The 24877-nt window shown below is 39.3% G+C and overlaps 1 protein-coding gene across 1 annotated transcript in view; it reads left to right on the top strand.

The window, feature by feature from the left end:
* Positions 1–24877, top strand: part of LOC131226190 (uncharacterized) — a 32009-nt gene continuing 7132 nt past the window's right edge. Inside the window, exons 1-10 of the mRNA XM_058221944.1 lie at positions 1–350; positions 12124–12318; positions 16057–16131; positions 16262–16429; positions 16719–16882; positions 17540–17764; positions 18367–18493; positions 19837–20025; positions 20838–20924; positions 21089–21246. Coding sequence (XP_058077927.1) covers positions 165–350; positions 12124–12318; positions 16057–16131; positions 16262–16429; positions 16719–16882; positions 17540–17764; positions 18367–18493; positions 19837–20025; positions 20838–20924; positions 21089–21246 — 1574 coding nt within the window. The 5' untranslated portion in view covers positions 1–164. The remainder of the gene's footprint in view (positions 351–12123; positions 12319–16056; positions 16132–16261; positions 16430–16718; positions 16883–17539; positions 17765–18366; positions 18494–19836; positions 20026–20837; positions 20925–21088; positions 21247–24877) is intronic.

The following is a 24877-nucleotide window of genomic DNA, read 5'->3' as shown; positions in this document are numbered from 1 at the left end:
GTCGAGACTGTATGAGTCTGAACTGAAAGAGCGTCTCTCCTCTTCTCGGGTCTGCTATCAGGAGCTCCCAGCCTCTCTTCTCTATCTGTTTATGGCTTAGATCTCTCTCAAGCCTGCCGTAGCTCGCGTGACACGGATTTCCCCTCACTTCATTTCTCAGAGCAATGAAATCCTTCTCCCGCTTCTCTCTCTTCGCTCTCTCTCTCCTCCTTCTCTTCCCTCGTCCTGAATCGGCCCCACAACCTTTCCATCGGGATCCCGGTCACCCGCAGTGGCACCACAGCGCCTTCCAAGATGTCAAAGAGACCATCCGCACCGATGTCCGCCACATGCTTCATTCTCGCGCCGAGGTATGTTCGACTTTCTCCAATTCCATTATTGTCTCAAAATTCCAATTCCAGCTGCTTATATAGCTGCAAGTGACTTGGATTCCGATGATTAAGGGCATGTTTGGATGCTCAATTGAACTGAATTGCAGTTGCACTTGTTTCTAATCGTGGTTTCACATTGGTCATTTACTTTTTATTGGATTGAGTTGTTGCAATTCAAATTGCCTGAACACCCATGAACAACCAAACGCAGGCTAAAGGTGTGGTTGGATGGATGGTCGAATTGAAAATTGTGGTTTTTAGTTTCACAAAGTGGAAATAACCAAAAGGAATGTTTAGATACGAAAATTGTATTGATTATGCGCTGATTACTTCCGTCTTTACTGTAGAAAGTTGGAATCCAAATTTTGGAGTCCTTTTTGGATAGCAAGTGGAAATCCCAAATTCATTAGACAACGGTCATCTGGTTTCTTGCTTAGAGAATCTTGACTGTGGATAAGGCTAATCCGTCTATCCAAACAGTGACTGCTTATCAAGGGAATCCGGTTTCTCTTCCCTTTGGATTCCATGTATCCAAACATGCCTGAATTGTAATCTTGGAGTTGGGTCCAGATTGCAACTACGTTAGTTTCGAGTTGGAAATGAAAGAAATTCAATTGCAATTTGAGGGCAATAGGGGAAGCCATTCAAATGATTGAGGCTGGGTGATGCAGGACAATTAACCACTTGCTCTAAAAGCTCTAATTGTTAGAGCATGACAAATCAATCCCTTTATCTCATAGCCCAGGCCCCACATCTCATGGGTTAGGACCTCGGCCGAACCCCCCTCATGGGTCCTAAATCACATGGGTACCGCCTCACACGAGCCACCCGCCTCACACGGGCCGCCCATCTCAAGTGTGCCCTTGCATCTTACAAGCAACCCCACTCGAGCCAGGTGTGAAAATGCTAGGGGTCTTCAAAATCTGTCTTCGGGTTTTCAAAATTCTTATGTCTTTATCCAACGCAAATCTCCCAAGTCGCCAAAAGTTTGTGGGGAAATGCTGGGTCTTGGGGTCCCTGGGGATGCGTCAGGGGAGGCCATCTCGAGGGATATGAGGAAGGGAAGAGAGGTCAGGATTGTGTCCCAATGCAAGTCCTCAATTGGAATGATATGGATCTTGGGAATCAATTAAAGCGGCTCCAAGTCAGGGAGTTTTGTAGGAAGTCTAGAGTAGAGGTGATAGTTATCTATGATACCAAACTCTAGCATATTGATCAGGGTATGGTTGAGTCGATTTTTGGGTGTAAAGGGTTTTAAATGGGAGGCTTTGAATGCGGTTGGCTCTGTTGGCGATATTCTTCTCCTTTGGAATCCTACTATGAGGCTAGGGGGAATAGTTGGTGCGGGTAGGTGTGTACATGAACCGAGCTAGCTCAGTTAGCTCGCTCGACTCGACTCGAAAAAGCTCAATTCGACTTGGTTCGAAGCTGAGTTCGAGCCGAGTCGAGCTGATTTTTTGAGCTCGAAAATGAGTTCGAGCCGAGTTCGAGCAGGCCCCAGCTCAACTCGACTTAGCTCGAATCCAACTCGAATCGAACCAGTTCGGTGACTCGGTTACTTTGCCATTGATGTTGCTCACCAACTGTTTGATAAAATGACTCAACAAAATGTGGCTGGTGGCAAGGAAGGTATGTACATGAAACAAATACCCTTTTTCTCTTTGTTTTTCTTAGTTTTTATGTTGCTTAGAAGGTGTTTGATAAAATACCTGTAAAACCATTGCCTCTGTTTGTAAAACTGTGGGATTTTGAAGTTGCAGTTCAGGTGTTTGTGAAAATGCCTGAATGGCGAACTCGGCTCGAACTTCTCCCGAGCTGCTAACGGAACCGAGCCGAGCTGGCCAGTCAGGCTCGAGGACCGAGCGGAGCCGAGTTCGAGCTGGGGTCAGCCAGTGGCCGAGCCAAGTCGAGCCGAGGCCAGCTCGACTCAGTTCGACTCGATGTACACCCCTAGGTGCGGGCGGTTCTCGGTATCGATCATCTTCAAAGATATAGTGCCATCTTTCTGATGGATATGTTCAGTGGTCTATGGGCTGAATCAGCCATCGCTTCGGCCCCTGTTCTGGGAGGAATTGTCCATTGTCTGGGATAGGTGGTAGCTTTTGTGGTGCATGGGAAGGGATTTCAATGTCATCCATTTTACCCACGAAAAATACAAGGGGCCACATATCTCCAACAGTATGAGTGGCTTCTCGGATTAGGTTCAAAAGCATAATCTTGTTGATCTTCCAATGCGAGAGGTGAAGTTTACCTGGTCTAATGGATAAAAATTTCCAATGGTGGTCCAAAGGGGTTTTCCCAAGCCTATTTCTGATCAATGTCCTATTTTTCTTGAAGTGGATAGGGGGAATTGGGACCCAAAACCATTCCACTTTGAGCTAGCTTGGCCTGAGGCGGAAGTATCCATTGACCTGGTGTTGGAGTGGTGGAAGTCCCTTCAAGTGCAGGGCTTTGTTGGATTTCGCCTCTTTCAGAAGCTCAAAGCCCCGAAAGATAAATTGAAGGCTTGGGGAAAGGAAGTGTATGCTCATAGAGCGAGCGATTTGGACAACATCCTTAAGGCTATCCAAGTCCTTGACATTAAAGAAGAGGAAGGGGCCTTGTATGAGGTTGACATGGTTTAAAGAAGATAACTCAATTTCTCCTATAGCTGACTATTGAAGGAGGAAGAGGTCAAGTGGTGTCAATGGTCTAGGGTCTTATGGCTAATGGCTCAAAGAAGGGGACAAGAACACGAAATGCTTCCATGCAATTGCAAGTGCCCATGCTAGGTGCAACCGGATCTCCTTGCTCTCGATTGATGGCAGGCTGATCAAAGACAGAGATCGGATCTACTTGGTTGTCGTTAGCTTCTACTTTGGGCATCTGTCTAAGGAGGAGGATTGGAGTTGTCCAATTGTAGATAACTTCGTTTTTAATAGTATCTCTTCCTCTGAGTCAGAGGCTCTTGAGATTCTAGCGTTGGAGAAGGAGTTCAAAGTGGCTGTTTTTTCCCTCGGGAGGGATAACGCCTCGGGGCCAGATGGATTTCCAATTTCCTTCTTTTAGGTCTTTTTGGGATATTCTTAAGGATGATCTTGTAATGTGTCTGAATTCTTAAAGTTGGGTCAGTTGTCTAGAGAAATGGGGAGTTCTTTCTTAGCTCTTATTCGTAAGAAAGAGGGAGCTCTATGTTTCAAAGATTTCCATTCTATTAGTCTGATTAGTAGCTCTTATAAGATTCTCTTTAAAGTCTTGGCTCAGAGGTTCAATTTTGTTCTGGCTAAGGTAATTTCCCCCTCTCAAAATGTGTTCAGCTCTGATAGACAAATCATTAACAGTGCGTTGGTCACACCTGAGTGTATCAATTCATGTCATGGGTAGGGTAGGAAAGGGATTTTTTGTAAGTTGGACCTTGAAAGGGCCTATGACTACGTTGACTGGGGCTTTCTGGACTATATGTTGGGTAGATTGGGTTTGGAGAGAAATGGAGATCGTGGATCTAGTGCTGTCTCTTTTCCTCATTTTTTTTTTGTTCTTATTAATGGGCTCCCTTTTGGTTTTTTCAAAGTGTATGGGGGCCTTCGTGAAAGTGATCCCCTCTCCACCTTTCTTTTCCTGGTGGTGTTGAAGGCTTTGAGCAGAATGCTCAGTCGATTGGCCTCTTTGAAGATTTTAAGGTTGCTATTATTTTAATCTTATCTCTCACCTCCAGTTTGTGGAAGATACTCTTCTGCAACCAATGTTGCCAAACCGCATATGTGGTTTTGTGCGATTGCATATGCCTGTGCGCATATGTGATCGCACAATCGCATATGTGGTCACATATTTTGATTTTTTTTTTTTTGAAAAAAAAATAAAAAATTAAGGAGAAAAATTGAAAAAAGTTAGAAAAATATAAGAATTTAGGAGAAACTTCCCTAAGTTAACGTATATAAAATTAGTTTGTGACTTGTTAGAAAAATGGAGGAAGTACATCAAATTCAACATTCAACAATATAGTTAAGTAATAAAACAATTAAATAAAGCTATTTATTGTATAAATACACTTTTAAAGTTACATCTTAATGTTTATTATTTATACACTATAACACTAACACTACTTACAAGTTTTAAGTTACAACTTAGTTACAATAAGTTACAACTTAGTTACAATAACTTACAACTTAGTTACACTAACACTAAGTTACATTCAACAATATACTTACACAACTTATTTACAAGTTACACTACTTACTAAAGTTCGATTTTTTTTTTTTCTTTTTGCAAATAAAAAAAAAATAAAATAATAATGTGCCAACAATTGGTAGATATGCAATCACAACATCACATATGTGATAGCATATCCTCGCACATTTAGCATATGCGATCGCATATGCCATGATGGCATATGCAATAAACATATGGGAATTCGCATATGCGAATATGCGGTTGCATTTAACAACATTGTTTGCAACACTTCCCAATTTGATATGGATAATTTGTGCAAAATCATCAAATGCTTTGAGGTCGTCTCGAGCCTTAAAGTTAATCTTTGCAAAAGTGAAATTCTGGGGATCCATTTGGAGGTTTGGGGAAATCGACTTGTTGGCAAAGACTTTTGGTTGTCAAGCTTGCTCCTTCTTGTCTATGTATCTCGGGGTGCCGCTTTGTGTAGGCAAGCTAGCTAAGTTCCTTTGAGATGTGGTCATTGAAAGAAATGGAGAGGAAGTTGTCTTTGCCTTGCTAATCAAATCGGCCCTTTCAAACCTTCCTCTTTACCATGTCTTTGTTCCGTTGCCTAAATTGGTCATTCTCAGAATCAATAAATTGCATAGAGATTTTCTCTGGCAAGGTGGTGTGGTGAAAGAAAAATTCCATCTTTTAAATTGAAAGGTGTGTAGACCCTTCAAGGAGGGGAGGCGGGCATCAAAAGGCTAAAGGATGTTAACTCTGCCTTGCTAGGGAAATGGGTGTGGAGATATAGGGTTGAGGAGGGTAGTTTGTGGAGATGGTAATTGTCGGTAAAGATGGGGTTTCTGGCTCGGGGTGATGGATCAAGGAATCGTCGATCTACAAAACTTCTTCTTCCTGGAAAGTAATCACTCGTCTAGCTGATATAGTTTTCTCTGAGATTGGTTTCTCAGTCGGTAATGGCAAAAAGGTTCATTTTGGGGAAGACATCTGGGTAGGTGATTGCTCTCTCTAAGCTGCTTTTCCTAGTATCGTGAGCTTATGTTTGGCTTGGGACGTCTTAGTAGCTAGATGTTTCTTGGCTTAGGGTAATAGTGGTGTGTGGATCCCCCATGTAGGTGCAACCTATCAGATGTTGAAGTTGAGGAGTTGGTGAGACTCCTTGCTCTTCTAGGAGGCTTTTGTCCTAACATGTTAGAAAGATGTGCTGATTTGGAGGAGAGACAACTTCAGGAGGTTCGTAGTTTGTTCCTTCCTTGAGGTGGTTATAACCCCTATTGCCAATGTCAATTGCAACCCCCTAGGGTCAATCATATATGAATTATCACCTAGCTTCTTTAAAAAATGAATAGGACCCACCTTTTTGGAGTAGAGCTTTGTGTAAGAGCCCGTTGGAAATCTCTTAGACTTGAGCCGCACCATGACCCTATCTTCTTCTTGAAATTGTGCAAAATGTCGTCAAACATCTACATGCCCCTTGTAATTTTTATTACTAAAGATGATTTTTTGCTTGACTTCCTCATGTATATCCTTAATATGCTATACAAAAGCTTGGACATTCTGGCTTGTTGAGTCGCAACAGGAAGTAGGACTAAATTGATAGGTTGTTGAAGTTACACGTTTGTTGCAATTTCGAAAGGAGAGAATCATGTAGTGTGGTTCATAGAATGCAAACTCAGCTTGTGGTAATATGATGTCCTGTGAATTAATGTGATTACTAACTAGACATCAAAGTATATTCTCAAGATTGCGGGTGACGACTTCAGTCTGTTGATCTGTTTGCGGATGATAAGCACTTGAGAATTTTAATTTAGTTCTCATCTCAATCACAAGGTGTGCCATTATTAGCTCATAAACTTAACATTACGATCAAATACAATTGTTTTGGTAACACCATGTAGACAATTCACCTCTTTGAAGAAAACGTTGGCAATGTGTAGGGCATCTAATGTCTTCTTAGGCAATCCCATGACGAAATCCATGCTAATGTCTTCCCATGGAGCATCTAGCACCGGCATGAGAGTATAAAGACCAATATTCTGCTTGCTACATTTGTCTAGTTGTCACACTTGACATTGAAGAACAATGATTTCAACATTTTTTTTAAAACCCGGCCAATAAAAATGGTCATCAACCAGGGCTGTTGTTTTGTTGATACCAAAGTGACCATCGAGGCCATCTGAATAAAGCTCTTGCAAGGAACTTTTAGGGAAAAACCATCATAGAATTGCTTGTCATTGTGCAAGTTGTATCGTGATTACTCGATGCTTGAGCTAGCAGTGAATGTTGCAAATACCTTTCCAAAATTATCATCTATTGTATAACCTCTTTTAAGTTTCTCGAACCCAATAACAAAAACTGATAAGGTAGACAATAAATGTGATTTTCGGTTGAGGGTATCTGCTACCTCATTTTCTACGTCGACTGATGTTTTAGGTCGTGAACTCCTGAATATAAGCACTCCACTTAACATGCCTTGCACTCAACTTCATATGAGAATTCAAATAACTCAACGCCTTGCGATAAGAATAGAGCACAAACTCTTGAAGAATGAGATAATGGCGCCAATGTTTCAAAGCTTGTACAATAAGTGTAAAATTCCACGTTGTATTGTAGAATACTTCTTCCATGCCTCATTGAGTTTTTGGCTGAGGCCACCGAATGTCCTTCTTGGTTGAGGACACCTTTTATATATATGTGAGATGCATCATGGCAACTTTGAATATGCTTTCAAAATTAGGAAGCCCAAAAACTAAGGCTTTCGTTATTTTTTGCTTGATTTCTTGAAATACCTTTGTCGCTACTTTGGTTCGCTCAAATGGAATGGCCTTCATACATTCAGTAATGGATGCAATGATGGAACTAAAGTTTTGGATAAACCTTCAATAAAATGTTGCTAGCTCGTGAAAATTATGAACCTTGTAAATGTTCATGAGAGTAGGCTGGTCAACAGTGGCCCTTATCTTTTCAGAATAAGTCTCACGCTTTCTATTGAAATGATGAACTCTGTAAAGACCACATTGAAACTCATGAAAGCACACTTCTTTGAATTGACGTAGAGTTTCTCATGGTGTAATACTTTCATTACCTGGCATTGATAGACTAAATGATCTTTCGTGAAAGGCTATTGATGGGGATATCATCAAAGTTCATGATGACAAACTTGCTTATGAATGGTCACAAAATTTGCATCATCACCTGCATGAATGTACTAATTACGTTTGTTGGGCCGAAACGCATGACTAAGCTACTCATACAATCCATCATTTGTCTTAAAAGTGGTTTTGCATTCATCTTCAAGATAAATTCTTATCTAATGGCACTTGCTTCGTAAATCATTCTTAGAAAAGATAGTCGCATTTGCCATCATGTCCAGCATGTCATCTATGCATGGAATGGGCAACAATATTTGCCATTATCTTGTTGATGGCATGTATTTACCATTATCTTGTTAATGGCGTGGTTTTCAACACACATATGCAACTGACATCCTTCTTTGGTGTCAACAACACCGACAAGGCACAAGGTTTAGGCTACCACAAACGAAACCCTTGATAGCAAGTCCTCCACATGTTGACGAAGCTCTGCATATTCTGTCGGGTTTATTAAATATGCTAGAAGATTCAGTAATGGCGCTCCAGGTATCAAATCAATTGCATGTTGGATGTCACACATGGGTGGAAGCTCACGTGGTAGTTCATCAAGAACTAAATCTTGAAATTGGGACAAATGTCTTGAATCTAATGTTTTAAATATTGTTATCGCGTAATGTATCGCACCCTTGGGATACGGATACATATCGGTTATCGCATGGGTTATATCGGTTGTATCATGTAATGTATCGTTGTTGTTGGGAAACATGGGAACATTTGGAAAATGGTCAAATTTTTCAAGGAAACTTAAAGGATGCTTGTGAGTTTTCAGCTTCAACTTGGCCACGATGCTTTATGAGGCTATATTCATACTAACGCCTCCGCCAATAATGACCTTGACAGCCTTTCCACCACAGAATACTTGTGTATGAAAGATATTGGTTCTCAACTAGTCTTCTTGAGCCTCATCTTTGGGTGTCGTCATAATCCTCTTGACCACAAATGATAACTTATTTTTGTTAAGGCCATCTAGGCCTTTCTCAGGTTCGTGATCGTCATCTTTTGGATCGCTTTCATGTTCACCTTCTGCTTTGTTTGCAATAAAGTTTTCTTTGTACCATTTACCCTCTTTTCCCTCGCAAAACTGGAGATTACGAGGACATTTTGTCATAATGTCCACGATCACCGTACTTGAAGCAAGTGTTGGTCGACCTCCCTTGAGTTGTTGCAATAGGCATTCCCTTTGTATCACCACTCCGAGAAAGAGGATTAGGAGCAGAGTTCTGGCCAATTTTGTAATTCTGAGGAAAGTCACCGTGGGGTATGACCAGTCACAAACGCGTTATAGAGCCACTAACAATAGGACGGGTGGATGCATACTCCCCGATTTGAGGGCTACTATGTCTTCTCACCGACTTCTACTCCTGCACTTCTCTAACCATTTGATATGCTTCATCTACACTATTGAGCCAAACGGTTGCTAGTTTCTCTTTTAATCTCAAACTGTAGTCTATTGCAATAACATGCCACTTGTTGCCTTCCGATATTCATTATACGGCAGTGAATAACCCAGTCATAATAACGTTGTGTGTATTCCTCTACAGTCAAACTATTCTGTTGAAGCGCCGGAAGCTCCTAGCAGAAACCTCTATTTTAATCTCGCTTTCATTTCCTTCCAATTGGTTATGTGAGGAAAGCCACATTGCTGCAAGTCCTCTTCGATAGCATACCACCAGTCTTGAGCCGCGCCCATAAGTTTCAGAGTAGCAAAACATAGCTTGACAGTTTCTTTCATTTTGTTGCAGGTGAAAATATCGCTCCATTGACTTTAGGCAGTCATTGAACACCTTAGGATCCAAATTACGACAATCTTAACATGTTTAGTAAGATCCACAATGCGATATTCCTCCCTCGGGATAATTTGGATGTTCCCATTGGAGGTTGTTCATTCCTCTTGTTCCTGATTTCACACAACGGTGTTATTGGATCCCATAGCCAAGTTCATACTCTTCTTCATGGAAATCACGATTTCAGCCAAGATGCCTTAAGTCAACATTCCCGGATTCCAAGTCTCCCTCAAGGCCATTGATAGACGTTTCATGGTTTGGATTGATTCCCCTTCTCGCTTCTTTAAGAACAGTAACCCATCCTTCCAAAGTATATACTCTGGCTGTGAAAGGAGTCTCCATATCGTCCAAACATTTTGTGATCAAATCAATCACGTGTTGTAAGGTCGATACAGTCCCATCATGTGGTTCCGTAGCCATCCCATGATTTAAGTCGTCCATCCTCTGGTGCTTATATGACAGCAAGTCTATACACAGAATATGCAAGAAGGGTTTGGGATTTTTATTTTTTGATATAGGGAATGGAAAAAGGTTTTGGAATGTTGTGTGTATGATAGAGTGTGGGGTATTTACTAGTGGAATTTGGGATAGAGATAGGGTGATGGTTTAGGTGAGATGAAGATTATATATGATATGTGGTGGAAAGGCTAAATTAATAAGCTGGTTTAGGGAATTGAGGTTACGTTTGAGATGAACATTGGGACAAAATTTGTGGAAAGAAGACGAGGAGGAGGAGAAAAGTGAAAGAGAAAATTCCAAGCGCAAAACTTGCTCTGATACCGATTTAATGCCACTATATCAAGGAATAAAGTAATTGCAATAGGATTCAACGTACTAGATTAAGTTCGAATCACACTAGAGAAGATAATGCACTGACTGTGAGCAAGCTCATCAGTCCTCTAGTCTTCTACTAGAGATCACTCCCCCACAACAACTACCGTAGAGAAACAACATAATTTGCTCAGAGAATACCATTCAACTATATCTTATTCCAAAGGCCCAAGTCTTATTTATTATGAATGCTTACAATCTTCAACATAATTTATGGAATCTAAAAATAGATTCCTAGCTAGCCAAGATCTCCAAATTAGGAAAGATATTTAAATAAGAAAATCTAAAAATGCTTATATCCTAACATAGAATTTCTAAAATAAGAAAGCACTTAAGCAAGAAAAATCTAAAATCACTTATTTCCTAACATGGAGACATGAAAGAAAAGGAAATTAGAGAAAAGCTAAAAAAGGAAAGTGTGCCTTTTCTTGTGCACACGTGTGAAGCATGCACATGTGGCTGGTGGGGCAATTGCATCAAGTTCCTTTATTTTTCATTTCACTTTTTGAATCTTGACCTGAACTTAGTTGATTTTACTACCAAATGGCAGCTTAAAAAAAGGCAGATCGAAAACTATTTACAATCTTATACTATAGTAGCTTCACATTTAACGCATAATTCCAGGTTTCTTCGCATGTTGTTTGAGACGTTGTAACAATCTTTGCATATTCTGTGGGAAAACTGGGGGGAAGAATGTGAGTATATTTGAAGACAAGTCTTTTTCTACTGCATTCTTCTTCTTCTTCCTCCTCCTCCTCCCCCCCTTGTTCTTCTTTTTAAATCTTTTCTGTTGTCTCCTTGGGCTGGGCTCTTGTCCTCCCTGAATTCTCAGGGATATTATGTCAACTCTTTTATTAGGGATTGGTATACAGTTGTATTTGTGCAGGTCAGCCAGTAGATGAGCTGGCAGTTTTTGTGGTTTGCTGAGGAGTGATGATGAGGTCACCTTCTTCTGCTGCCTGTGTTGTATCTGTTTTGCTTTTGCATAATGAAATTGGTTATTCTCTAAAAAAGAAAATCTTTGCATATTCTCATTTGTTATTCAGCTTTGTTTTGCTATGACAATAACAGGCCATAAGAAATCCAAGTTTTGTGAGTTTTGGTTTTGAAGTATGTTTGTCTGTCAAGAATTGTGTGTTTTGGCGTAATTATAATGATCTTAGCAATCTGATTATGATGCACGCATCATGTAAGTTCAATGGAGTTCAGTCCCAAATATACATATGGATTTTCATGGTGATTGGGACCATTAACCTGGTGAGACACAAGTGGATTGTCCACAGTCCAAAAAGTAATTGGATTATCTAACCATCCAAGCACTGTGACTCTTCCTGTTGAATATGGATTGTTTAATTTTTTACTCTTTTTTTGTTTCATCTATCTATTTTTCAGGCCAGTGATTAGGTGGCTACCGTAGCCTGACCCCCTTATTTTGGGCAATGTCCCAAATCAATGGTCCTGATCTCCTTAAGGTGCATGTGTGTGGTGTTTTGGCCAGCACTTACCGCTTCATGAAATTCATTGAAGCACATGAATCATAGAATCTCCCTTCAATATACTTTATTGAGGCAATTTGCATTTTTTTTTCCCTTTTGTATCCTTTTTTTTCCTTGCTACTTTGCACAATTGAAATATGAGATTTCATAAGAGAACTGGTTTTTTATTTTATTTTATTGATTTATTTTGAGTTTGAATTTTGTTTTGAAGTATCATGTTATTGCCTCAGTAATTTGGTGTGAATTGGGCACTAAGAAATTCCCCAGTTTTGTTTTACAGATGAAATAGAAGGTTGCTTTTTAACTTTTGATGATGCCTGTGAGTGTTGTGCAGGTTCCGTTTCAGGTTCCACTTGAAGTTAACATAGTCCTTGTTGGTTTCAATCGTGATGGAGGATATAGGTTTGTGCTGGATACACACAAGCTGGAAGAGTTCTTGAGAAGCAGCTTCGCATCACATCGGCCCGCATGCCTAGAGACGGGCGAGCTGCTTGATATCGAGCATCATTTCATTTATAATGTTTTTCCTGTAAGCTCTCTGAAAATGTATCTCCATGTGGAAATAATTATTTATCTGTATTTTTAATCTTAGTGTCCTTTTGGAGGAGTTCAAATGTTTGGGGTTTATTTCTTATTATTTGTATGCTATTTAGTGGGTAATTTGCATCCTCTGTCTTCAGAACTAACATAAATCATGCAGTCCCTGTCTAAGATATTTGCACTTGTTATTATAACCATTTTGTACGGGTAACCTACTTCACTCGAAAGCTAAAAAGAAAGACATAATAGGCTCGGGAAGGTTTATAGTTGAAGGGGATTTGAGTAATGTTATTTCCTGGGTAGCCAAGTATCCTTCCACTTCATGGCAATGCAACCATCTGTGCTGAAATTCTCCCATAAAAAAAATCTGCGATGAAATTCTGGATTCAGCCTCTAGGATAAATATTTCATTGGGATTTTTACCTGAAAATTCCTCGCAATTGCTAGTTTTCCAGAAAAATACCTTTAGCTTTCATATTTACAAAAACATGCTTTTGAACCTACTAATGAGGGTAAAAAGACCTATTTGCCCTTATTTTGATTATGGAGAGGAAACCGGAAGACCCACGATAAAAAGAAATTAAGAGTTTTGCTAAGCGCACATGCGGGTACAATGAAGCTCTTGTACACTCCACACATGTGCCTGTGTGGCACATGCGTCTGAGATCTAATCCATCCATTAGGTTAGTCTGATCTTGTATATGTTTTCCCAGAAAGAAAATCTGGTTCTATCAGCATGCGGCCCCAATATTGGAAACATGTGGATGAGTTTGAAAAAAAACTTCATCCTAGTTTCTCAGAGCCGTACATATGTTTTACAAAGTGCTGCCCACCTGGCAGGTGGATTAACCTGATTCTTGAGCTAGGGCTTCAATATAGTGGTGCCTTTCTAATGGATGGATTGGACCTCGGGAGAACGAAATAGTCAGAACAGAGCTCCAGTATGAAAATCTTCATTGGTGCGTGAACCAATTGTATACCACCACTGAACTCACTGAAGAATACCGGAATAAGCAAATATTTAATTGACTAGACTGGGAGCACCTCCTTGGGTACTTCTATAGCTGGTTGACTGATGCGAGGTGTGTGCAGGCACTTGGAAATTGTAGCATATATTTACTCAAATAAAATTGACTAGATTGAACCATCTGTAGCCAAGTCACAAACCTGATAACAGATTGATTGAACAATCATATTCTCTGATTTGTGGATGCCTGTTTATAGAAATAGGACCACTAGATATTTATTTATTTTTTTCGTTTTAACCATCTAATAAATATCCACCAATCTGATATTCAGATAATGGAATAAGCTTAATTTTGGATTCATGATATATCTACACTGGGTGCCATAATTTGGATGGTTTAATTTGACTACTTGTGTGCCACATGTGCAAATTTGAAGTGCCTATGTATAATCTTTCACACTTTCCCAGTATCAAAGTTTTTCTTATTTAAAAACAGTGTGACGCTTTATTAAGTTAACTACACCACCACACACAATCGCACGTGCTAATTTGCTATATAAGGGATGATCCTATCCACACATCGGCAGGAATTCACTTTTTACAAGACTCAAGCCAAAAGATCAAGCTGGTTCACTCATCAAAGGGCAACACTAGAACATCAAACATGAACTGTTGTCACGTTTTGTAACTATCAAGGTTGTGCATGTGATGTACTGTGGACAAGTTGCATGGATTGGTTGTGCACTAAGACATTTACACTGAGCGGGCCATCTAATGCATGGTTTGGATGTCCAATACACACCCGTTGTTATAAAAGGTGACTTAATGTAGTAGACTCGCCTGAGGAGATGGAAGGGCTACTGAAGGCTTAGAAAATTTTCTGCTCACCTGTTGTGCTGTGTGCATGTGGAGCTAATGGATTGATGATCCAAACCCTTTATGTCATAGGCCTCACCGTGGATGGTGGAAATTATGACTCGTTAAAACTTGAACATCCTGACCATTTGATATTCCTAATTACATATGCACGTTTGATATATACAAACATAGCGATGCCCGAATTTCATGGGGTCTATGAGATGGATAGTCCGAAGCCCATTGACACCATTGTTTCCATCCATGAAAAGGCCTACTAGATGGACATTTCCCATCCATCCACCCTTTTGCATGTCTCTAGCGGATAGAGTGAAGTATTAGGTTCCTCATGAGCCCATATTTTGCTAGCAGGCAGGATTATTTGCGTTGTTGGGTGATCCATCACTAGGATCACTGATTTGTGAGGCCATTATCTGGATATCCAGACAGTAGATCTACTAGCACCACTGTGAATGAGTGATGCCCCAAAAATATTCTTGATTGAAAGAAAAATAACCCTTTGATATTTAAAGCATCAGCCTGTAAAAAAGGGGTCCACTCATGTACACGGCACACATTTGCCAGCATGCCATGATATGTTTGAGATCTAATCCAATCCATTAGAATGACACCACTATATTGATGCCCTAGCCCAAGAATCAGGTCGATCCACCTGTTGGGTGGTCTACAGTTTGTGAAATAAATGTACGGCTCTGAAAAACGTGGATGAAGTGTTTTTTTTTTTTTTTTTCCTGTTTATTCTTTCTTTGATGATTTTTTTTCCCAACCCATCCACCTGTTTCCAATATTGAGGCCTACATGCTGATTGAACCAGATCTTCTTTTTGGAAAAAAAAAACATGTATAAGGTCAGACTAACCTGATGGATGGATTAGATCTTGCACATATGTGTCATTCCCAGCACATGTGTGGTGTGTACACGAGCTTTATTGCACCTGTTTGTGCTTGGCGAAGCTCTTTATTTCTTTATCATGGGTCTTCCGGTTTCCATCTCCTTTCTCAAAATAAGGGTAAATAGGTCTTTTTTACCCTCATTGGTAGGTTTGGAAGCATGCTTTCGTAAATATGAAAGCTGAAAAGTATTTTTTGGAAAACTAGCAAATGTGAGGAATTTTTGGGTAAAAACCCCGATTTCATTTGCTCATATTTTTAGGGAAGGCTAGTCAAATGGCCGGCATTTTAGCTAAATGAGGTGACGGAAGGGAGTCTCTTTGCATTGGGAATGCTTTCTTGCTCCGGCCCCAGATGATTTCATCTATTTCTGAAATAAACCTTCGTTACTTACCAAAACAAACAAAAATTAAAGAGGCAAAGCATTCATTGTTTCTTAATTGTTCTAGCTAACCACTTTCTTAGTGATCTCTGGTTTAAAAGAACTATGCTTATGTTGGTCTAACATAATAAAAAATAAAAACCAACAAGACGAAAACTTAAGGCTAATTAACTCAAAATCCACAGTTTGCCATTGCGCAACGACTGACTAATTATCATCACGGTGGGGGTCCTTTGTAAAGTGTTCCAGTGGCTTAAGGAGTGGACTCCTTGAGTGTCTGTAGGATTGGTTTCAGAGTTCTGGGAGCTCTTTTGTATGGGCGTTCTTTGTTTTTGTCTTTCTTTTCTTTTTTCCTGCTGTAGGCTTGTTCCTGTTCTGGCTTTGCCTTTCTGTAAATATAATTTCATCGTTCGAAAAAGAGACCGACTGACTAATTATCATCATTATTATCTTTGAACTGTACCACCAAGTGACTTATTATCTTTCAACTACGTTAACTTAATAACTCTTGTTATAGATCTCTCTCTCTCTCTCTCTCTCTCTCTCTCTCTCTCTCTCTCTCTCTCATAGACCTGCTTTCTTATCAGTTGATTCATGCGTCTTATAATGTAGGCTGGACAACCAGAATTAATAGCTCTTGAGAAGTCATTGAAAGAAGCTATGGTTCCTACTGGAGTTGCTAGAGAGGTAACTGCTGTATCTAATCACTTGCTCTACATGATTTCTTCATGGTGCACATGGCACACTGCACTCTGTCTTGACCTTAGCAACATTGCTTACCTGCAAATTAATTGAATGGCTATCTTTCAATTTCTAGAGTGACTATGGAAGGGAGGTCCCCTTGTTCGAGGTGGATGCCGCAATCGTGGAGCCAATTTTTGAGAAACTATATTCCTTTCTATTTGATATGGACCATAGTGGATATTCTGCAACGGAGATGGACAGGCCTGTACCTAGTGTAATATTTGTTCTCAATTTTGATAAGGTACCATTTACAGAAACTTAAACACTCATTAATGGGTTATGGTGCTAGCAGCATCAGTTGAGGTCAAAATCATTCCATGTATTTTAATGTAGCAGTAGATTTATTTTATTACTGGATTAAAATATATACATTAGTTTTTCTTATAAATTATGTCTTCACATGGATTAAAAAAAAAAAAAAAAACAGTTTCATGATTATATGATAGGCCATTAAAAAAGAAAAGTACATATGAGGCCTTTTCTGATATATGTTGTGATTGCTTTCTGCTCTGTTGTTGCATCTCTTACAGGTGCGGATGGACCCCAGAAACAAGGAAATTGATCTTGAAAGTTTAATGTACAGCAGAATTAATCCACTTACACCTGAAGAATTGAAGGGACAAGAGGGAGATTACATCTATCGCTATCGTTACCAAGGAGGAGGAGCTTCTCAAGTTTGGCTGGGCTCTGGCAGGTATATTTATGATGAATACCGTCGTGGCAGAATTTATTGTTTTCTAACTAATAAAATGTTATGCCTAGAATCGGGGTTATTGGTTCAACTAGATAGAGGTCACATTGTAATGGCAGAGTATCAAACTGACTTCACTTTTGTAGAAGAGTATGTCATAAACCATTTGAGACATTGATCATTTGCCAAAACTACTTTAAGATAAAAAGAACAATCTATTGTGTGTGCATGGAAACTCTCTTCAGTTTTATTTTGTTTTGATAAATGACAAATTTATAAAGGAACACTCTTTTTTACATCATTTTTATTTATTTATTTATTTTTTTCAGTTTTGTTACATAATCTTTTCCAATTTAATGAACTCTCCCCGAATTGTTACTGCCATCTCCCAAATCCCCTTTCCGAGTCTGAAGCTTTTTCTAAATGTAACGGTATTTTAACAGCGATATGGTAACCTGAAAGATATATCCTTGATGTTATCATCATCATCATTCTATTTTCTGATTTAATCATCTGATCACTCATACGTGCATGCAGTGAAGAATACAGACTTATTCTGCTTGTAATGCCGGACAACACTACCTTTTTCCCTTCTTATTTTGGCGGAGTTTTTTTTTTCACTTCTTTGTTTGATGCTAATGCTTTGTCCACACTGAACAGATTTGCAGTCATTGACCTTTCAGCAGGCCCCTGCACCTACGGAAAGATCGAAACTGAGGAAGGAAGTGTCAGTTATAAAACACTCCCACGGTTATGGAATTTAATCTTTCCAAGAGGTTCAATCACTGCTAGTGTTAGTGCTAGTGCAGATCATGATATTTTCATGGGACAGCTTGGAGCTATAATTTCAACAACCATTGAGCATGTCATTGCTCCAGATATTAGGTATTTCTTCATCACAACTTCATACAGTGAGCTATGCATTTTTTGTGTTCCTTTTCTGATTGACCATCATGTCCCTTTGGGAGTACTTGAGAATAAAATAAAACCATGTATGATGTGTATCCACTCCTATTTGATCATGAAGCAGTTTTTAGATTTTCAGCATGCACTTGAAATCTGTTGAAATCAAGTCTGGGGGTCAATATTTTTGAGAAAAAGAAGGCCAGAATTGCCAGTTCAACTGCCAGCATGGATGCTTCACTACCTCTTCTTCTTCCCAAACTATAGCTGTGCGTGGAGGGATGGAGACTGAGGCAGATAATTGTCTTTGTAGCTAGGGTACTGTTTACAGTTTTCTGATTGATGGTTACTGGAATTGTATGCAAAGACATCGTTGGATGGTAACATTAATCAGTCACTTGAAAATTCAACTTCTTGATTAACTTCCTGGGTGTGATCACTGAAAACAGGAGAACCTGTTTACTGTATTAAGCAAGTGCATCTCAGCATCTGTCCCTTCAACTATGCTATAGAACTTCAAAACTGATTATGCTTCTTATGTATTAACCAAATGCATGATTTCATGTTCTTTTGTTTGGATTCAGGTTTGAAACTGTTGACTTGACAACAAGGTTGCTTATACCTATCATTGTCCTACAAAATCATAACCGGTACAATATCCTTGCAGCTGGCCATAATTACAGTGTAGATATACAAGCAATTGAGAAAGAGGTGTGACATTTCTTTCCAACTTCTTTCCAGAATCATTCGCAACTTGAAAATGTCATTTAGCTTTTCATTTTCTGATTCATAGTATTCCATCCATAGTTTATTTGTATGTTTTGAAATGATTCTCATGCCTAGTTTCTTTCATATTTATTATTTGGGTTTTGCTTGTGTCCTGTATGAGACCATTTTTGAGAGCCCATTGTTGAACTGGGATCAATGTTTTAGAAGCAGGATTGGAGCAACCTGGTTCGGCCAGAATCAGCAGATCATGTGGTCAAGTTTCATCTATTAAAACTTATCTGGATTTTTCGATGGCAAACTGTCCAAAGGTTCCAAACAGGCCAGTTTGCTGTAGTTTATTAACTTGATTTTAACTTGGATATGTTCCATTCTAAACTCGAGTGTGCAAACACCTCCAAGTATTCTACTGTTCTTCTCCTTCCAAATGCTTGAAACAACGTGTGCGGAAGGATCTTCAGTCATACACCCTGTATTGCCAGGGGGACCACTTGACTATCCTCTAATTACATCTGATACATTTTCTGGTAACAGCTTAAAAAGACTACCCACACCTATTGTGCCTTCATCCATTGGATGAAGAGGTCACCAACCCTCTCTCCAACCTTCCTAGACATAAATCATGCATGTGAGCCAGATCTTTCTATTCTATAGATTGATAGCATGTGATGTCACCCAAGAAATTTGTTATATTTCTCTTGCCATTCCTTGGAATAGTAGCTTAAGGCATCCTAGTCTGATATCTGGATCTTGTCAGTGATGAATACTTAACAATCGTCTCTAATCAGTCTGAATACTTGTAATCAAACAATGAGGAGGTGCTAGTGTGTACTGCTGGTGTTTTGTGATCCACTGACAAATATTTGGTAAGAAATAAAGTCCTGTAGTGGGGAAGTAGTTATTTGGGATGTTAATTTTGTGGCAAGGGTTCTGGTGCCTACTTGTTAGAATCATCCAATAGCCAAGGTTAGCATGGAAGGTGCTCGGTTTAGAATGCTACAGCTCATTACATTTCCAACTACCAAGTGTTTGTGTCATACATTGCATAGTTGCAATTTTATTGTGACATGAGACACAAAGGCTCTCCATGCCTACTTGTTAGAATCATCCAATAGCCAAGGTTAGCATGGAAGGTGCTTGGTTTAGGATGCTACGGCTCATTACATTTCCAACCACCAAGTCTTTGCGTCATACATTGTGTAGTTGCAATTTTATTGTGACATAAAAAAAGGCTGTCCATGCTTGTAACAATCTTCTAACACTTCAATGTGATGAAAACTTAAGAAGTGGATTTTTTATATGGTTTTGGTGTAACATGTCCTTTTCAGGTGAAGAAGATGGTTCATGCTGGGCAGGAAGTTGTAATTGTTGGAGGTTCACATGCACTACATCGTCATGAAAAGCTAGCAATTGCTGTTTCAAAAGCAACGCGGAGTCATTCTCTCCAAGAAACAAAGAGTGATGGGCGTTTCCATGTTCACACCAAGACATATTTGGATGGTGCAATTCTTAAAGAAGTGGGTTTATCCTTCCAACTTTTCTGTTTGTGCACGTCTACTTATTGAGTCATGTACATGATCATCTCTAACATTCTTCTGGAGTTACATTTTTGAAGCAAGTTTTTCAATGTATTTTGACCTACTCTTTCAATTACACAATGGAATATATCCATAATCCAATTTACAAATACTTCCTTGGAAGCTTACCTTGTTTTTGGAGATTATTGTATAAGCTGGTATTTTTTGTCAACGCTATGAACTTAGGGTTTGGATTGATCTTTTGAGACATCTTTCCATCATGGTTTGCTATTTCTTTGGGAAAATACTCCAATGGTCAGATCTCTTCACAGTACAGATCTGCCTGCACTTTGTCTTTGAAGTTTCTGTCCAAATTAAATTATAAATATTTATATATTATTCTTTATTGGTGATAAGGTTTGGAATCTGCCAAGAGTCAGGTGCCAATTGTGATAACTGAAGTTCCCAAATAAGATTTGGGAATAATCAAAACTAATTAATCACTTTATTGATGCCCATTCATGACTGTACAAGATTGACTCACAAAACATAGATGTAGGAGAGAATCTGTCAAAACATGAGGTTCAGTGAGCCAATCATTAATTTGGAAAAGTGGCCAACCACAAGTAGACGATCTGGTTCCTGTAGTTTGACTCAAACTGTCTATTATGATATTTCATGTAGGAGTTCTATTTTATTTTACAATGACTTACACATATAACAACTTCACCATTTCTTTTGAAATTCACTTACTGAAAGAGCAAGCCTATAACTAGTATCATTGATTCATTTGAGAAAATATTTTAATGCAGGAAATGGAACGTTCTGCTGACGTGCTTGCTGCTGGTTTACTTGAGGTTGCTGATCCTTCTCTCTCGAGTAAATTTTTCCTCCGCCAGGTTTGTATGAATTTTGCTACATGCATACCCATTATATCGTGTTTGGTTTCTGTTCTGTATTTCCATCTGTTCCATCTGGTCTGTGTTGTCCTTCTGATTTTTCTTCTAATGTTTATTGCTAGTCATGGATGTGGTCTTCCTAACTTCCATTTCACCTTCCTCAGCATTGGATGGATGAATCTGATGGTTCTGAGGATTCTATAATCAAGCATCGCCCTCTTTGGGCAACTTCCAGCCCTAAAAGTGAAAGGGACAAGAGAAGGAGCAGACAAAAGAAACTGGGAAATCTGTATCGAACCTATGGAACCAGAGTGATTCCTGTGTGAGCATATCATGCACTCATGCCAACAGTTACTCTTCAATCATATGTATTGCTGCACTGCTATTCTTTCTTCTCTTAATTGTCCTTGTGTTTTTCCTTGCAAATTACATCTGGCATTTTCACAATTCTTTTCTTAATTCACCAGCTAAACCATTAGGCCATAAGCTGCACCACTTAATCCTTGTATATGGTACTATTTATTATTATTGTTGTTGTTGTTATTATTATTTTTTATGACGACAGGGTGTCCCCACCCCTTGTTATTGTTATTATTATTATTATTGTTGTTGTTGTTGTTGTTGTTGTTGTTGTTGTTGTTGTTATTGTTGTTGTTGTTGTTGTTGTTGTTGTTGTTATTATTGTTTTGTTGTTTCTTTTTTGGAGAAGACCGTTGATCACCAGTAGAAGGACATGAGTTCTCCTCCGAGTGATAGCAACTCATTTAAATTGTTTAATCCATATCGACTTCAACAAACTCTTTAGTTGAATATATACTATAATGATACCGCTTTGCAAGTTAAAATGTCTACCAGTACTGTGTTTGACTTTAGTTTATGTTCCTAGTTTCTTGTTAAATTCTCATTTCACTTGATAAAAAGAAATTGTTAATGAAGAAACAATGAAAGAAATGGATCCTATCACAGCCGAAGCACTTGCTGTGTTGACATAGTTCCATCTTGTTTGATAGTGAAAGAAAGGAATTTGCATAAGTTTTTATGCAACATCTTCAGTTAGTCTATAGGAATTTGCACAAGTTTTTATGCAACATCTTCAGTTAGTCTATTATATATTGTTTTGAGAACAAACAACGAATTTCTTAATCGACTGTGAAAGAGAAACCAACAGCAGAAGAGCAAGCAATTTGGCTTGAATGCAATAGCAGGAGATTTCAGGATCATGTTCTTTGGGTGTGGTTTTCTTTTTCTTTTTCTTTTCTTTTTGAACATTGACAATATCATTAAGAAAAGGCCGCCAGCGAAAATTACAAATATACAACTCATTTACAGTGACTGCCATGAAACTGGGAATTGGCTCAAAAAGTTCGAAGCCAAAGCCCATTCCATAACATGGAATTTAGCTCTTCTAAAAACATCTATGGCTTCCCCTATTCAGTTTCTGAAACATCGATCGTTCCTCTCTCACCATAGACCCCACAACTTCCAAGCATATACTCAACCTCCAGATTGTTGACACCCTTTTCCCTATTCCCTCACCGTGCCATGATTAGGGAAAATAATCTATTGAACATGACAACACCCATACCACTCCAAAAGGACGGAAAAAAAAATAAAAATCATTCCAAACATATCTCACAAAAGAACAATGGATGAAAAGATGATCCACAGATTCTGTATTTTGATAGCAGAGCAGACAAACATTTGGAAGAAAGAAATTCCTTTTGCAAAGGTTGTTAACAGTTAGTACCTTATTCCTCCCCACTAGCCAAGCAAAAGCTGCCACCTTCAGCGGAGCACCATAGCCCCATACGAACTTTGTTTGACATAACCCATCACTTTCCATACCACCACTTACCATTGGATAGAAAGGCTTCACCGAGAATTTCTCCGATTTATCTTTTAACCATCTAAGAAAGTCCACGTTTGCTATTATCAAGGACTCCTTAGATAGCAACTCGAGAAGACGAACAAAATCCTCAATCTCATCATCTGTGAGATTCCTTCTGCATGGAAGAGCCCAACAAACTTCCTCCTCCCTCATGGAGAGGCAACAAGCCACTCTTAAACCTTCCTCCCTCGCTATCCCCGATAACCTTGATAACATATCACACAATTTGATCTCTCTCACCCATTTGTCCTCCCAAAATCTAATATTTTTTCCATCCCCCAAGTGAAGACTTATCCATTTGCACATGAGCCGCCACCAACTTTCATAGATAAGAAGCTTGAAATAGTGAAGAGGATTTGGTCCACCACCTTATTTCATCCACCCCATATTTCCTTCCTAACATCTCTCTCCACCTAGCTCTCACTTCTACACCAAACCTCCACACCCATGAATGCAAGATTCATTCCTAAAGCCTGCTCCTCGGTCAACAGGTTTACACACCTCTCATTTCAAGAGATGAAATTTATGCTTCTCTTCTGTATCTTTCCACAAAAAATCCCGCCTTAATTTCTCTAAACCGTTGAGCACTGATTTGGGACATTTAAAAAGAGACATAAAATAGACCAGAAGATTCAACATTGACACTTTGATCAGGGTAATTTTCCCATCCAGGGATAGAGATCTGGATTTCCATTTTGTCATCTTACTCTTGCATCGTTCAATCACTTTATCCCACATGTGCTTTGTTGGTCTTCCAATACTCAGTGGAAGCCCAAGATAAGTAGTCGGAAAAGAACCCTCCTTGCACCCAAAGATTGATGCATGATTTTGAATTTCTTTTTTTGATAAACCGACCTTAGAATCTCACTTTTCCTAATGTTCACCTTCAAGCTCGACACCACCTCGAAGCAAACTGAAATTGAATGGAGATTTTGCACTTTCACCTCATCTGCCTTGCAGAATAGCAACGTGTCATCTGCATACTGAAGGTGTGAAATCTGGAATTCCGAGTTCTCACCAAGCCAAGCTCCTGCCCCTCTCTCAATCATTTTACTAAAAGCCTCCACAACTGTCACAAATAAGTATGGAGATAGAGGATCACCTTGGCAAAGCCCCCTAGAAGCTGAAAAGAAACCATTTGGCCACCCATTCACTAGAATAGAGAATTTAGCCGAGCTCACGCGCTTTTGGATCCACAAGCACCATTTAACCCTGCAACCCAACTTGCCCAACATGTAGTATAGGAAGGCCTAATCCATGTGATCATATACCTTTTCGATATCTAGCTTGCAAACGATACCCTTTTCCCCTCTTCTATTGTAGGAGTCGATACATTCATTTGTCAATAAAGAGCTGTCAGCAATCTGCCTACGATCCACAAAAGCCCCTTAATAGACATATATTACTTCTCCGAAAACAACACAGAATTTGGATGCCAAAAGTTTTGCTAGGATCTTATAAGGGCCACCTAGCAAACTGATAGGATGGAAGTCTCTAAGGCATTCAACACCATCCTTTTTAGGGATAACTACTATGAATGTGGCCCCTAACTCTGCCACGATTGTACCTTTTTTGTAGAATTCCTTCATGAAGCCTATAATGTCCCATCTGACCACCTCCCAAAATTTATGATAAAATGCTATTGGAAAACCATCCGGCCTAGGGGCTTTGTCACTGCTTTATTCTGATACTGCTTTCTTGATTTCTACCTCAGAAAAATCCTATTCCAAAGATTCCACCGCTTCTGGGGATAAAGGGTCGAATTGCAAGTTCTCAAGCACCAAACTGTGCCAAAAGTCTTTCAGCAATAAGTTTTTATAAAAGTTGACTATAGATGCACATATCTTTGCCTTACCCTCTATCCTTTACCCCTCTACCAGTAGTGATTTAATCTTGTTTACATGCGCTCTAGCACTAGTAATGGCATGGAAAATTTTGGTGTTTTTGTCGCCCTCTTTCAACCAAGTTGCTCTCGACCTTTGTTGCCGTTCGATTTCTTCCTCCCTCAACCTTTCATTATAGTTAGCACGATATACCTCGCGCCAAGCTCTTTCCTCTTTTGACA

The sequence above is a fragment of the Magnolia sinica genome, chromosome 14, assembly GCF_029962835.1.
Source record: "Magnolia sinica isolate HGM2019 chromosome 14, MsV1, whole genome shotgun sequence".
NCBI lineage: Eukaryota > Viridiplantae > Streptophyta > Magnoliopsida > Magnoliales > Magnoliaceae > Magnolia > Magnolia sinica.
This window is presented reverse-complemented; position numbering and strand designations above follow the sequence as displayed.